At 42.1% G+C, this 12,082-nt stretch overlaps 1 protein-coding gene across 2 annotated transcripts in view; it reads right to left on the reverse strand.

The window, feature by feature from the left end:
* Nucleotides 1–12,082, reverse strand: part of ddah1 (dimethylarginine dimethylaminohydrolase 1) — a 79,280-nt gene that overhangs the window by 6,581 nt on the left and 60,617 nt on the right. For both annotated transcript variants that reach the window (XM_085774959.1, XM_085774958.1), the window contains 2 exons: nucleotides 6,632–6,751; nucleotides 321–464 (listed from right to left, as the gene is read on the reverse strand). In XM_085774959.1, coding sequence (XP_085631085.1) covers nucleotides 321–464; nucleotides 6,632–6,751 — 264 coding nt within the window. The remainder of the gene's footprint in view (nucleotides 1–320; nucleotides 465–6,631; nucleotides 6,752–12,082) is intronic.

The raw sequence follows: 12,082 nt of genomic DNA on the forward strand, positions 1-12,082 counted from the left end.
CATCAAACTGCAGGGTCCTTTGTCAGAAACCAGCCCTGGCTGTGGTTAACCTGCAGTGGTCTGTGTAAAACAACCATGCAGCTTGTGCTGGGTTTCCCTCTCCGGCCAGTTGTTTTTCTCCCAGGTCTGGACAGGATGAAAGGCAACAAAGGCCACCGCTCTGTAAATCTGAGCCGCTAAACCAGCCTGGCTGCCCTGACTGCGTTTCTTCCTCCCAAAGGTGCAACCGCAGGATTGTAAATGAATGTGGGACTCTGTATGTGTGTGTGGTTGTGAGACACAGTTACCGTCTATGGGTGTGAAAGGAAGCTGGCCGTTACCTTTGCACTCTCTGGATACTCATCTGGCGTGCAGTGCATGAGCACATGTCCCTTATTAGGCAGATTCATGTAGACGCAGTTGGCAGCGAGGTCATCGGGCACCGTCAGCTTGTCATAGCGATGGTCGCTCATCTGCTGCATGATCTGCACACAAAGATAACAGACAGACAGAGAATAGACAATGAGGTAACGCAGCCGGTGAGAGTCCGCAGGGCTTTCAGACAGACAGAGAGACAGACAGACAGAAAACACTCATTCAGACTATCAGACACTTTAAGTCTGAGGAAAAAGGCCACAGTCCCGAGCGCAGCACCACGTCTCTCTGCTGCGGCCAAAACCACTCTCGGGGCCTGGGGGGTCTTAATGGAGAACACAGGAGCAGACAGACATTCTTTCTCAGCAGATGTCATGTTATTTATGTAATCTGAAAGAGTGGAAGGTGGGACGGGCGGTGGGGGGAGAGCGGCTGAGAAGACGCCCGTGTTGCCAAGTGGAAGTCGGGGGGGTGAGGATGTTATGACCAGAGGAGAGGCAGGTGCCTCTTAATGTTTATGAGCTGAACATCTGCGGACGGATACCTCAGAGACAAGGAGGGGAGGTGGAGAGCGACTTTAAAAAAAAAAGAAAAGAAAGAAAAAATCCAAGGCATCAACAGTCACCAATATTTTGAGGAGTGAGATTTCTACCTGATATGGGGGTCGTCTCGTCTGTCGCTTTTTTATTATTTTTATTTGGTGCTTCTTTGTTGCTCATCTTTCTCTCACCTTCTACTGTTGCAGATTAAGTGGATTATTTGCTTTAGATTACCAATCAAATAAAGTTATTATTGATATTTTAAATGACGGGAAAAGAAAATGTGCAAATGTAAAGATTGGACATCAGATGTGACCTTTAGCATCAACTCTGCATCCAGAATGTGTGACGTCAGCCTGACGCACATGTAGCTTTAGAGGAGTGGCGGTGATGGAAAGTGATGACATACAACTAGACGTGTGGGAGGACAGTGTGTGGCTTGTGAACACAATGGGCTTTGTGGCTGAAGATGTTTTCATTTCGCTTCCCACTAACTACGTCTGCTGAAACAGGGAAGACCAGCGTGCTCACTGAGACGGAAACGGCCCTTTGTTGTGTCACTGATGTAGAAATATGGATCGCTTTGCATTATACGACTTGTATAATGAGGTAAACACACTCACAATCCTTGTACCTTGAAAAACATGAGTTATTGTCACAATAAATAGCGGTCTATTATTACCAACAGCAAAAGTGCTGCTCTCAGGGCTCTGCTCGGGCTTTCCTGGGAAAAAATAAATCTATCTAGCACACAGGAAGTGACACATTTAATGTTTCTGGCAGTAATAACTGTGCTTGGTGGGAATAAATAGAAGAACAATTGTGTAGTTAGTGTGAACAGTAAAACCCATCATTAAATTAAAAAGGGAAAAATCTGTCACAGCCTAAGGACTGGACCTGTTACTACAGGGAACAGTGAACTCTGGGAAGTGCAAAGAGCATCGCAGTATTAGAGCTTTTTAGTCAAAAACAAAGTCTGAAGAAGTAAATTCAGATTGTTGTGGTGACTCATATGTTTGTACATCTGATGGAATGAACTCGCTATTGATTTATAAATGACAAATAATTATAAAAGGAACAAAGCTCTACAAATGACTGACAATGCAAAAATCTATCAGATCAACTTCATAGGAGCTGACGTTGCCGTTTCTGAGCGCAGGGGCTGCAGGGTGGAGTACGAGCATTGTGTGTGTCAATGTGTGTGTGTGTGTGTGTGTGTGTGTGTAACCAGACCAGACACATTCCCAGGTCACTTGTGGGTGTGTTACGTGATTGCAGCAGCCCTAAATGAAAACACTGTCCATGTGCGTGACCGCCAACACTGTCTCTCACACACAGGGGGATTAAGAGTGGTAGAGATTAGAATAAACGTTGACTCCACCAAAGATCACAGTTGTTCCTGCTTTACTCTGTGTCTCTAAAACATCTCATTTTCTTAGTAAAAACAGAGAGGGGAGAAAAAAAAACTATTCGAGGGGGTGTAAGGAAAATGTCCTACAGCAAGATTTCATCGTGCTTCGTGTAAAGTTCTGATCCATGAAATGCAATTAAATCCTTAGAAAATTCACCTGACTCATGGAACACTGGGTTCTCTGTCCCAACCAGTCAATATAAAGCCAGATTATTCATTTGTGTTACTTAAGTTTTAATTTGTTCAAGCCTCAGGCCTACCAAAGTAAAAAAAAAAAAAAAAACCTTAAAAGGTAAGTTTATATCAGTCACTGCCTGTTTTTGAATAATTACATGAGATTTCCAGCAGCTCCTGCGAACATGAGTTTGCCTGGCTACCGTCAGTACTGTACCTTATTTAGATTTATGCATCTTTTTCTGTGTGTTTAAGAACAAAAGAAACAAAGGAGAACTATGTTCTTTACATATTGTAGGACCTCCTGGCTCATGGCCAAGCATAAAGCTACAGCAAATTAGCGGCGTCTTGCCTCTGGACAGTGGCTGAGGTCCAGTTAATTCACAGAGTGGTAACTGGGCAGCAGAATGTGCTTAGTCAGAGCTGCTAAAACAAAATGTTTACTGGAAGGTAATAAACCCCCACCGCCCTACCAACATCACCACCCTGGGCAATGACAATCTTAAGTTAACAAAAAAAATATTCAGACAATTTACCGGAGCTGATGCTGTCCCCTGTGTAGTTGCATAATCTGGATTTTTGAGTATTTACAATGCGTGTCGGATAAATTCTTCCAAGAGCCTTTAAAACTTTTACAATTTTGTCACTGATGAGCAACAGCAACAGATACGTGACGAATCCTTCTCAGGGCTGCTTCCAAATCCGTTCGGGAAATGAGACTGAAATTGTTTCCTGTTGATGTACAACAACAGTTTGTTATAGTTCCTTGACACTCTCTCACCCTGGATATATTATTGGCCTATATGGAGTGTTTACGGTTGCACCCTGAGGTGTCTGATGTGCAGCTGACGTGAACGGGAAGGGAAGGAAAGGGAGGGGAGCGGAGGACACAGTACATCTCTGATAATACTAAGATAACACATTTCTGAACACTTCCCTAAAAACAAAATTCACATTTGTGGATAAACTATGAAATATTATCAGCTGCTGTCTGACTCTGCAGCTGACTCAGTGACTCAATGATAACATCACTGGCAAGGAAACCAAGCGTTCATCGGCCATATATGGATCTGTTCCTGATCATTCAAACTGTAAAAGTCATCAGTTTTTTGGTTGTTTTTTTGCCTCTGTAGCAGTGTGATGGATTTTTCTTTTGGATTTTTTGTTAAATATCTAAACTAATGGATGGATTAAGATATGATTCATCACAAATATTTATGCCGCAGTTTGGATGTGGTCTAATAATATGATCTCTAACCTCAAAAATTCATTCTCTCAGCTGTCCAACACACACACACACACACACACACACACACATGACAGGACAGTGTTTGTTGTTTCAGAGCAGACTTGCCTGCTTGTCTGATGACTTTAGCAAATGTTAACATGATAACGGGCCAAACTAAGATAGCACACATAGTAAGCTAATGTGTTGTGGGCGGTGGTAAAAACAACAACAACAACCAAAAATATGACATTTTTGAGAAAACAGCTTGATTTGTATCTGGGGAATATGACCTGTGATGGTTATATTCCCCCCCACAGGCGTATTCTGACATCTGACCTCACATATATCTTTATACTACAAGGACGGCATGAAAAGTATGTTCATATTTTTCAATGCTAATGGCTTAAACAGTAGCTTTTCCAGTTAGTGTGAATAGAATTAGTACAGTATGTAGTATGGGTCTTGTGTGAGGTAACGTGTGCTATCAGCTGCTGCTCTTCAACACTGCAGCTGACTCACAGCCTCAGTCTGACATTACAGGCAGAGAAACCTGATGCTCCAAAGCCATACATGGCACGTTCCCTGCTATGAAGACATACAGTACGTGCTAACTCATCAGATTTATCATCATTAATGCAGAGTATCTGGTATCTTATTAGTAGTGTGTGTATATGTGGGTTTGCTTATAATCAGGATTTGGTTATCATGCATTTATGACCTTCACTGTGTTGTCACCTCATTATCTATAAAACTCGAGCGTGTAAACAACCTTGAGGTGAAGATCAAATGCTGACCGGTCGAGTGTAATGACCTCATGAATCAAAGAGGGCTCAGTGAACGGTAACGCAGCGAGGGTGTAGAGTGCGAGAGAACAGGGAGTGGGTATTGCATTCACTGACACAGGCAGATATTTGGGGATGATGACTTCATGACAGAGGCTTGGCAGCGACAGTGGCAGATGGATGACGAAATCCCTAAGGTCAGTGTGTATTCTCATCGCAGGGGAGTGGGAACTAAACACAGTAAGGGAACTACACCTGGTCTACAGATATAAATATGCTAATTGTTGAAGAGAAACAGTCAGAGTAAAAGCAGATTAAGTGAGATACATTATAGATCTACACTTTTTCATGCATTAAAATGAACCCACGTGACTAAACCCCAGTTGAGAATCAGATCACATCCTGCTCTGGTCTCAGTGAATATCTTACAGCTGCAAAACTCAGTTCATTAAGATAAACAGAATTAGTCAGGCTCCAGCTTTGATTTGCACAAAGTGTCTTTGTTTAAGGGTATACATAAGAGCTGCATCCACATCCAAAGCAGCCACTCTGAATTCATTAGAACGGCATTCATAAGATCTCACTCCCCCCACAAAGAGAACATTACCTAATTACAAATCCAGGGTTGTTAAAAGTCCCTTTAAAACAGGAGCTAATTGCTGCAAGAGAGGAGGGTGACGTAAGCTGTAATTAGGAAGCGAGCAGTCTGTCATTAAGTCTCGCTAACGGCCACTCCTCGCTCCAATAGCTAATTACTGGGGTGATCAAACAGGCAGGAATCTTAACGAGTCAATGCTGGGATATAAAATTAATTAGCACATATGTTTATGAATGTATTGTTGGAGTTCTTCTTGTGTGCGCTTCAGCAGTGCAAACGCAATCACAACCCAACAAATCTGACCCTGTGTTTCTCTCAAGTGCTTTGCCTCATTAGGAAGTGCTGTCTGATGGTTTGGTTTTAATTGCCCCTGAGACTCACTAGGTGATTTTTTTTTTTTTTTTTCTTGACATCCAAGCCACACTTAGCCAGTAGGGGGAGATATCACACTAGGAGGCAAGTGAGGAGCCGTGCCAGCGAGGATCTGTCAAAGCCAAGGGTGTATGCGCTTGTGTGTCTAATTCTTCATACTTATGTAATTAGATGTACTGCATGTGTATCATTAAAAAAAAGGTTCACATGCTGCCTCACGTATTGATGTTTGTGGATTTTAATAATTCCATCAGAGGGATGGGCCGAGATTTATGACCCCTCTTTGTGAGACAATCTCCCTCAGTCAGGGAGTGAAACTGTCTCTGCTTCATGTCGTCCTGAAGCATCCCTTGGGTTTCCATTGATGCAACAAAGTCTGATCGATTCAGAAGCCTTTGGAGCAAAATGAGCTCAAGCTGTTTAATGGAGGGACAATACCTTTGTAATTGAAGCTGGAGTGTGAGCGCCAGGGGCAATCCCCACAGATTAGCTGAGAATATGAATTAATGAGGAAGGATTAAGGTGACAGGTGGTTTCAATGTGCTTACAGAGGGAAGCAGCCATCAGGCTGTAAGTAAGGGAGTCTGTTCTGAATCAACATGTGTGATGTCCTGTCTTGTAGTGTTATTCTTGCTGAATACTTTGCAGAATGAGAGGAAAAAAAAGAGGTTCATACCAACTGGATTGAGCCAAGAAAAAAAACAAAAAAAAAACTACAGCGACCGCCTCCGGTTGTTTGCCTCTGCCAACCAGTCAACTTGCAGTTTACATCTATCTCTATGCAAACAGATTTGCAAAAACTTTTGAGGTCACACTGATGCTGACCTTTGACCTTTTGGATATAAGATGTCATCACTTCATCATTTTATCATGTAAAATAATTCATGTGGGATCGTGTCACGATTATCTTATAAATAGCTAAGTAAGAGTGTGTGTTGTGTTTCGCGAGGTCACAGTCACCTTGACCTTTGAGCTCTGACAACCAAATCGGATTCAGTTCAACCTTGGAGTCAAATGAACATTTGTGCCGAAAGTAAGGAAATTCCCTCCAGGTATTCCTGAGATATCACATTCATAAGAATGGATCGTATCATATTAACAGGACTCTGCTTCCTACTGTACATACAACACACACACACACACACACACACAAACACAAACACACACACATACCTTGAGGGCTTTCTGTGCTGGTTCACTGGAGCCGATGACTATAAGGCCCGGCCCCCCCATGCTGCAGAAGCTTTTCAGGTGCAGCCCCTCCAGCACAGGCACAGTAGACACAGCGTAGTCCTGCAACACACAGTTCAATCAGGTTTAGCAAAAACGCAGTATATAACGATAAGCTTCATGAGGACAGAACAGAGGCAGGCCATAAAAATGTATTTCAATTAATGTCTCCTCTCTCCTGGAGCAGAGAAGAGGAGAACAATCTTATTGCAGAAGCAGAAACCTGATGAATACGATGTGGTAAATAACATCAGTAGTTGAAATAAGTGTAAAATGTAATGGTTCCCCATTTGTGGTTGAAAAAATAATAGAAACTAAATCCATGCAGTTTAATCCTAATGAGATGATATTCATAAAAATGTAGCACTTACAGTATAATAGGCTACTGTACCACATTGCATTGGATTATAGAGATATGATGACTAAGTGTACTGTAAGTCTTCCTTTGTCAGTGAATCGCAATCACAACAAAGCACCGCGGCTCCACTTAGTATGAGTGAAACCATCTCATATTGTCTTTTATATAATACATAAATATATAAATAAATAAAGAGCACTGTAATGGTTTGTGCAGTATCATTAGACGGGGCCTCGGGTGGCCTTTAAAATAAAGTAGTGGGCAGCTCAGGGGCGGAAACAGCAGGAGTGTCTGGAAGATGATGTCACTGAACTGAGGGCTCATGGGAGATTACAGAGCAACTTGTAGGAGTCTGATTGGAGGGGCTTTCTCTGGCTGCAGGATGTTGCAAACCAAATGTTGTCATGAGAAGTGTTATAAAAGCTCAAGTTTTACAGTTTCACTTCAGAAGACTGCCACTCAACAGCTTTCTTAAGACCTGAGCTCAGCCTTTGGTTAAGCCATCTCTGAAATGTGAAGCCGCCTTTATCACTTATCTAAAACTACATAATAGGCATGATTACTAAAAAAAGCAATAATCTTCTTTCTTTCTTTTTAAAGAATGTAAAAACACCCTTAGTTACCAGTAGAAAACTGACTGCATCAGGTTTGTGTGGGAGCGGTTTGATGACAGTTATGGCAACACAAGCAAACAACACAACAACTGTTGTCACACTGTTGTTTGAAGTGTCTCTCAACTCTGATTGGTCCGTGGGATTGAATGACATCACATTTTCCACATCAAACCAGAGAGAAAATCAAAAACACAAACGACGTCGAATGACTGAAGCTTTTCGACCTCTGGATTTATGTCGAATCACATGGCTCATAGTGAGAAGCTGATTGAGAAAATATGTTTTTCAGCGTTCAACTACACCGACACTGTATTATGGTTCATTTTGGTGGAGGATCAGTTGCACGGCACTGTAGAGGGTCCTATAGTGTTTTATTTATCTTCAGCCTTCGACAGTTGATGTTGGACTGACCCTTTCATTAAAACGTCAGCTGGAGGCCGCCTTGTTTCAAGAATTAAAGCCTAGAGTCCATATTTGAAGAATTACAGCATACCCTGTCGAAACAACATTATTTTACCGGCGACTTTATTTTGATTTTGATTCACTGGACTGGGAGAGTTTCCTGCTTTGAAGCTGATTGATTAGGCTTTTGATTCAGGCCTCATGGTTGGTGACACAGTGTAAGTCTTTGGGGAATCGCTACAGCCAGAGTTGTGTCCTACTGAGATCTATAAACCTTGAGGTGATACCAAGCTATAATTTGAATTATGATAGGATATGAGGCTTTAAGCTTATTTTCCAGGACCTTTCCTTCCTGAATCTATGCGAATACATTTATGCGGCTATAAATTCTGGTTTGTGCCTAAGAAAATAACTTCTTGTACTGACGTCCATGTGTTTTCTTAATCACATAATATGTTTTGAATGGGTTTTTATAGCTCTAGGTTCATAAAACTCCATGAAGTATTGTGTACATTTTCCATCGTTACACTCGATTGTACCATTTTCCATTCAAGTGTATGTTAACACTTTTACGGTCGATGTTTGTACGGCATGATTAGCTGCATTGTAGTGCTGTGTGTGATTCACTGAGATAGGTATTGTGACTGAAACACAGAATAGCGCTTGGCAGCTTATCATGTGAGAAACGTAAATTCCCTCATCCTTGATGTTTTCCTGAACTCTTTCCTTGGCACTTGTTTAGAAGATACAGAAGGACAACTGGGGATTATGTAATCTGGACTTTCTTCTTTCCTTATCCATCAACAGGAAGTTTCTGTGTAAAATTAGACATGTGAGTCAAACCATTTCCCTTATCAAGATAAATCCTTCAAGCAATTAAAATGAGAGACCGTAGCTTTTCATCTGCACTGCACAGGCAGGAAAAGACCCTTTGGATGAACCCAGATGTGCATCAGATTTCTGTGTCGATGCTATTGTCTCATTGGTACAAATTAGGGGTCGACACCTTTTAGCTGTAACAGAAACAAAGTGGTGTAACCTCGAGATTACTTCCCGAACAGACTGATCCCATCAACGGCATCAGCACCAATTGCCGCGACCTCTGTAGGGGCCATAAAGAAACGGCGGCTGCAACATCTGTACGCAGTTGTTGAGTGCTAAACAAACCTGGCAACAAAGTGATCCTTAATTTGATAATGAAAGGAAAAAACAACATTGATAGAGGGAATCGATCAGATAAAAAACGGAAAAAACAATAGTGGACGCTCAAGTGGTTTTTCCTTGTGTCATTTGCCAGAGACGCATCATTAAGTCCCGTCTTATCAAAGATAACAGAAAACACAGAGGAATCCATAATGAGGAATTCAAATCAGATACAGATGGGGAAGATGGAAGCACTACAATAAAACCATTCAGGTTACCGTAATGTGCTGAACTCTTGGTGCCATGACCCAACTCTGAACTTTACTCTTTTGTCATGGTCTCTCAGAGTGATACACATAAAGTCTACAGTATAAAACTTCTCCACATTACAATAACAGTAAACAAGACAGATAGGATCAGTCTGTTTTCATGGCCCACACTGTGACTCTGTTTGTAGACTGCATGCCTAAAATCCTCCCTGAAACAAATCTGTTATTTCAGTGATGTTTGGGATATTTTTCCCGAATATTTCCTTTGGACGCCTGTGTCATATGGGAGTGGAGATCGTTGGGCCCAGTTTTGATTATCAAGGTCAGGCCGCGGCGCAGTTATATTAGTCATAAAGTAGTTGGAAAAGACAATATGGTGAAATCATTTGAAATACAAAATCAGTGACGTTAACAAAGGCTGAAAAGAGACACAGAGCAGGCTTATACACACACACACACACGCTGCTGTTGGATTTCATTTCAAGGCGACGCGGCTGGCGATCAATATTTTTCATATTGTCAACAAATCAGACCAAAACCAACAATGCATTAGTCCGTCTGTCTCTCAGCTTCCCCCTGCCCCTCCCCCGCCCGCGGTTTTTCAAGCCTCGAGCCCATTTGTTCCTCGTGAAGACATAAATCTTTTAAAAAATGGGTCACAAAAACATTTTTAAAAAAGGCTAAAAAGAAAAATCCTAAAACAGCTGAGTTACTGTGGTCACAGAGGATTAAATAGTCCACTTGTTGGGACGACTTTCAGCCGCAGATTTGGACCACGGTCGGTATTTAAAGGGAGAGGAAGGTGCATATGGGAAGAACTACAGTGGCCATGTTCTTGGTTATTAAGGAACATTTCCCCTGGCTTGAGTGCCTCTGAATATGGGAAAGATAACACCAAATGTATCCAAGTGAAAAGGAAGAGAAAATTAGTTTTGACAGCTCTTAATCTTAAACTGCAAATCACATTTTTAAGACCTGAAAAAACAAATTAGCCCAGAGTCAAATCATCCAATTTAAGTTTCTGCAGCGGCGGTATTAACTGAAGATGACAGTGTCGTTCAAACGAGGCCTAATTGCTTTAAATTATGAGGATTGTGAAAAACACTTTTCCCTCTAAGTGGGAACAGTCTGTCAATGCGACAGAGATGAGTAGACAGGTTGATGTAATTAATCACAGCACGGAGAGAAAGTGTCTGTGAAATCCTTCATAGGGGAGAGGTGTTTTCTCTCCCAAGTCACCGTTTTAATCAGTGTCATCAACTGCTTGTTTAATTACTGTGTACAGAGGTGGCAGAGGTTTGCATCAATAGCTGATTAAAAAGGCCTCCAGGCCAGCTGAGGCCTAATTGCCACTGGGATTCTTTTATAGCTGCATCCATCAATAATCGCTGGGGTGCTCGGCTCCAGTGGTGCAACATAACCCGAGTAGAAACAGACCTGTTTTAATTGCACAAGTGTTCATGTTACCCTCATTTTTGTGTCAATAGGTGAACAATCGATCCAACTTCCCCTATGTCTGTTTGTTTGTTGTTTCCAGCAATATAGAAACGGTCTGTGTGCAGTTAATTGGTTGGTAACACAGTGTAGCCTCGATGCAGACATGAAAGTCAGACGTCCACACAGGCAAGCACAGCAAAGTGAATACACATAAAGGAGGAGACAGAGGCAGAGGAGGATGTATGAAGGATGGATATAATGGACAGAAAGAGGATGGGTGGAGTGAGACAGAGATGGTTGGAGGCAGAAATTGAAGTGGAACAGAATGGGAAAAAAGCAAAATTAATGGAGTGATGATGCTGTTATCTTCCTGCCATAAAGCTTTTATGATTGATAACCTATTTATCTCTTCCTCTCTCTTTTTTGTGACGCCTGATCACTCAGAGCAGGCTGATGCTCAGAGACTAAACAAGGCAGAGTGGTGACTGTGTCTTCACAGGAGTCCGCCTCAAGGTTTCCATTTATACTATTACTGTGCAGTGATCCGAACAACAGGTTAAATGCACTGCAATACAATTTCCATTATGATTCAACTGAATTCCCCATGAAAAACCTAGTGTATTTACAGTCTTGGGGCTGACCTGGGTGTATATTGTCGAATTTATTTGTGTTCCTTTAAAGAAACAGTAAGACAAATTCCTGTTTTCACTCCAGCTGCTCTAATCAATACTTTTATATAAAGTGTGGGTCACAGTGGCTCAGAGATCACGACGACAGCCCTCTGACCTGTTAGCTTGTGCTTTGTTTGCTTCTCCCTTGCAGGGACAGGTGATTGGTGGGCGGGGCTACACCTGCTGCCAACTACTATAACGTCTGACGCCGTGGTGTCAGCCTCAGAGAGACGCTCCGTGTGCCATGTGCTCATCGTGTTTACCCACTCGCTGCAATTCACACACATACACTACACCCACTTATACCACTGACCTCCATGACATCCGCATCTCACCTCTGTTTACGCTCTGTAAACAAATGAGTTAATTTAAGTGCTTTTTTGGTGCCTGTCCACTTATTTGCCCTTTTATTCTGTTTATCATTTGGTAACCGTCACTCCGCAGCTCCCCTTGGCTCTACTTTCAGCTCATTGTTTTGGTTTTATGATCCATAGCTTTAC

This window comes from Trachurus japonicus, chromosome 4 (genome assembly GCF_045865225.1).
Source record: "Trachurus japonicus isolate A0001 chromosome 4, Traja_1.0".
Lineage (NCBI taxonomy): Eukaryota > Metazoa > Chordata > Actinopteri > Carangiformes > Carangidae > Trachurus > Trachurus japonicus.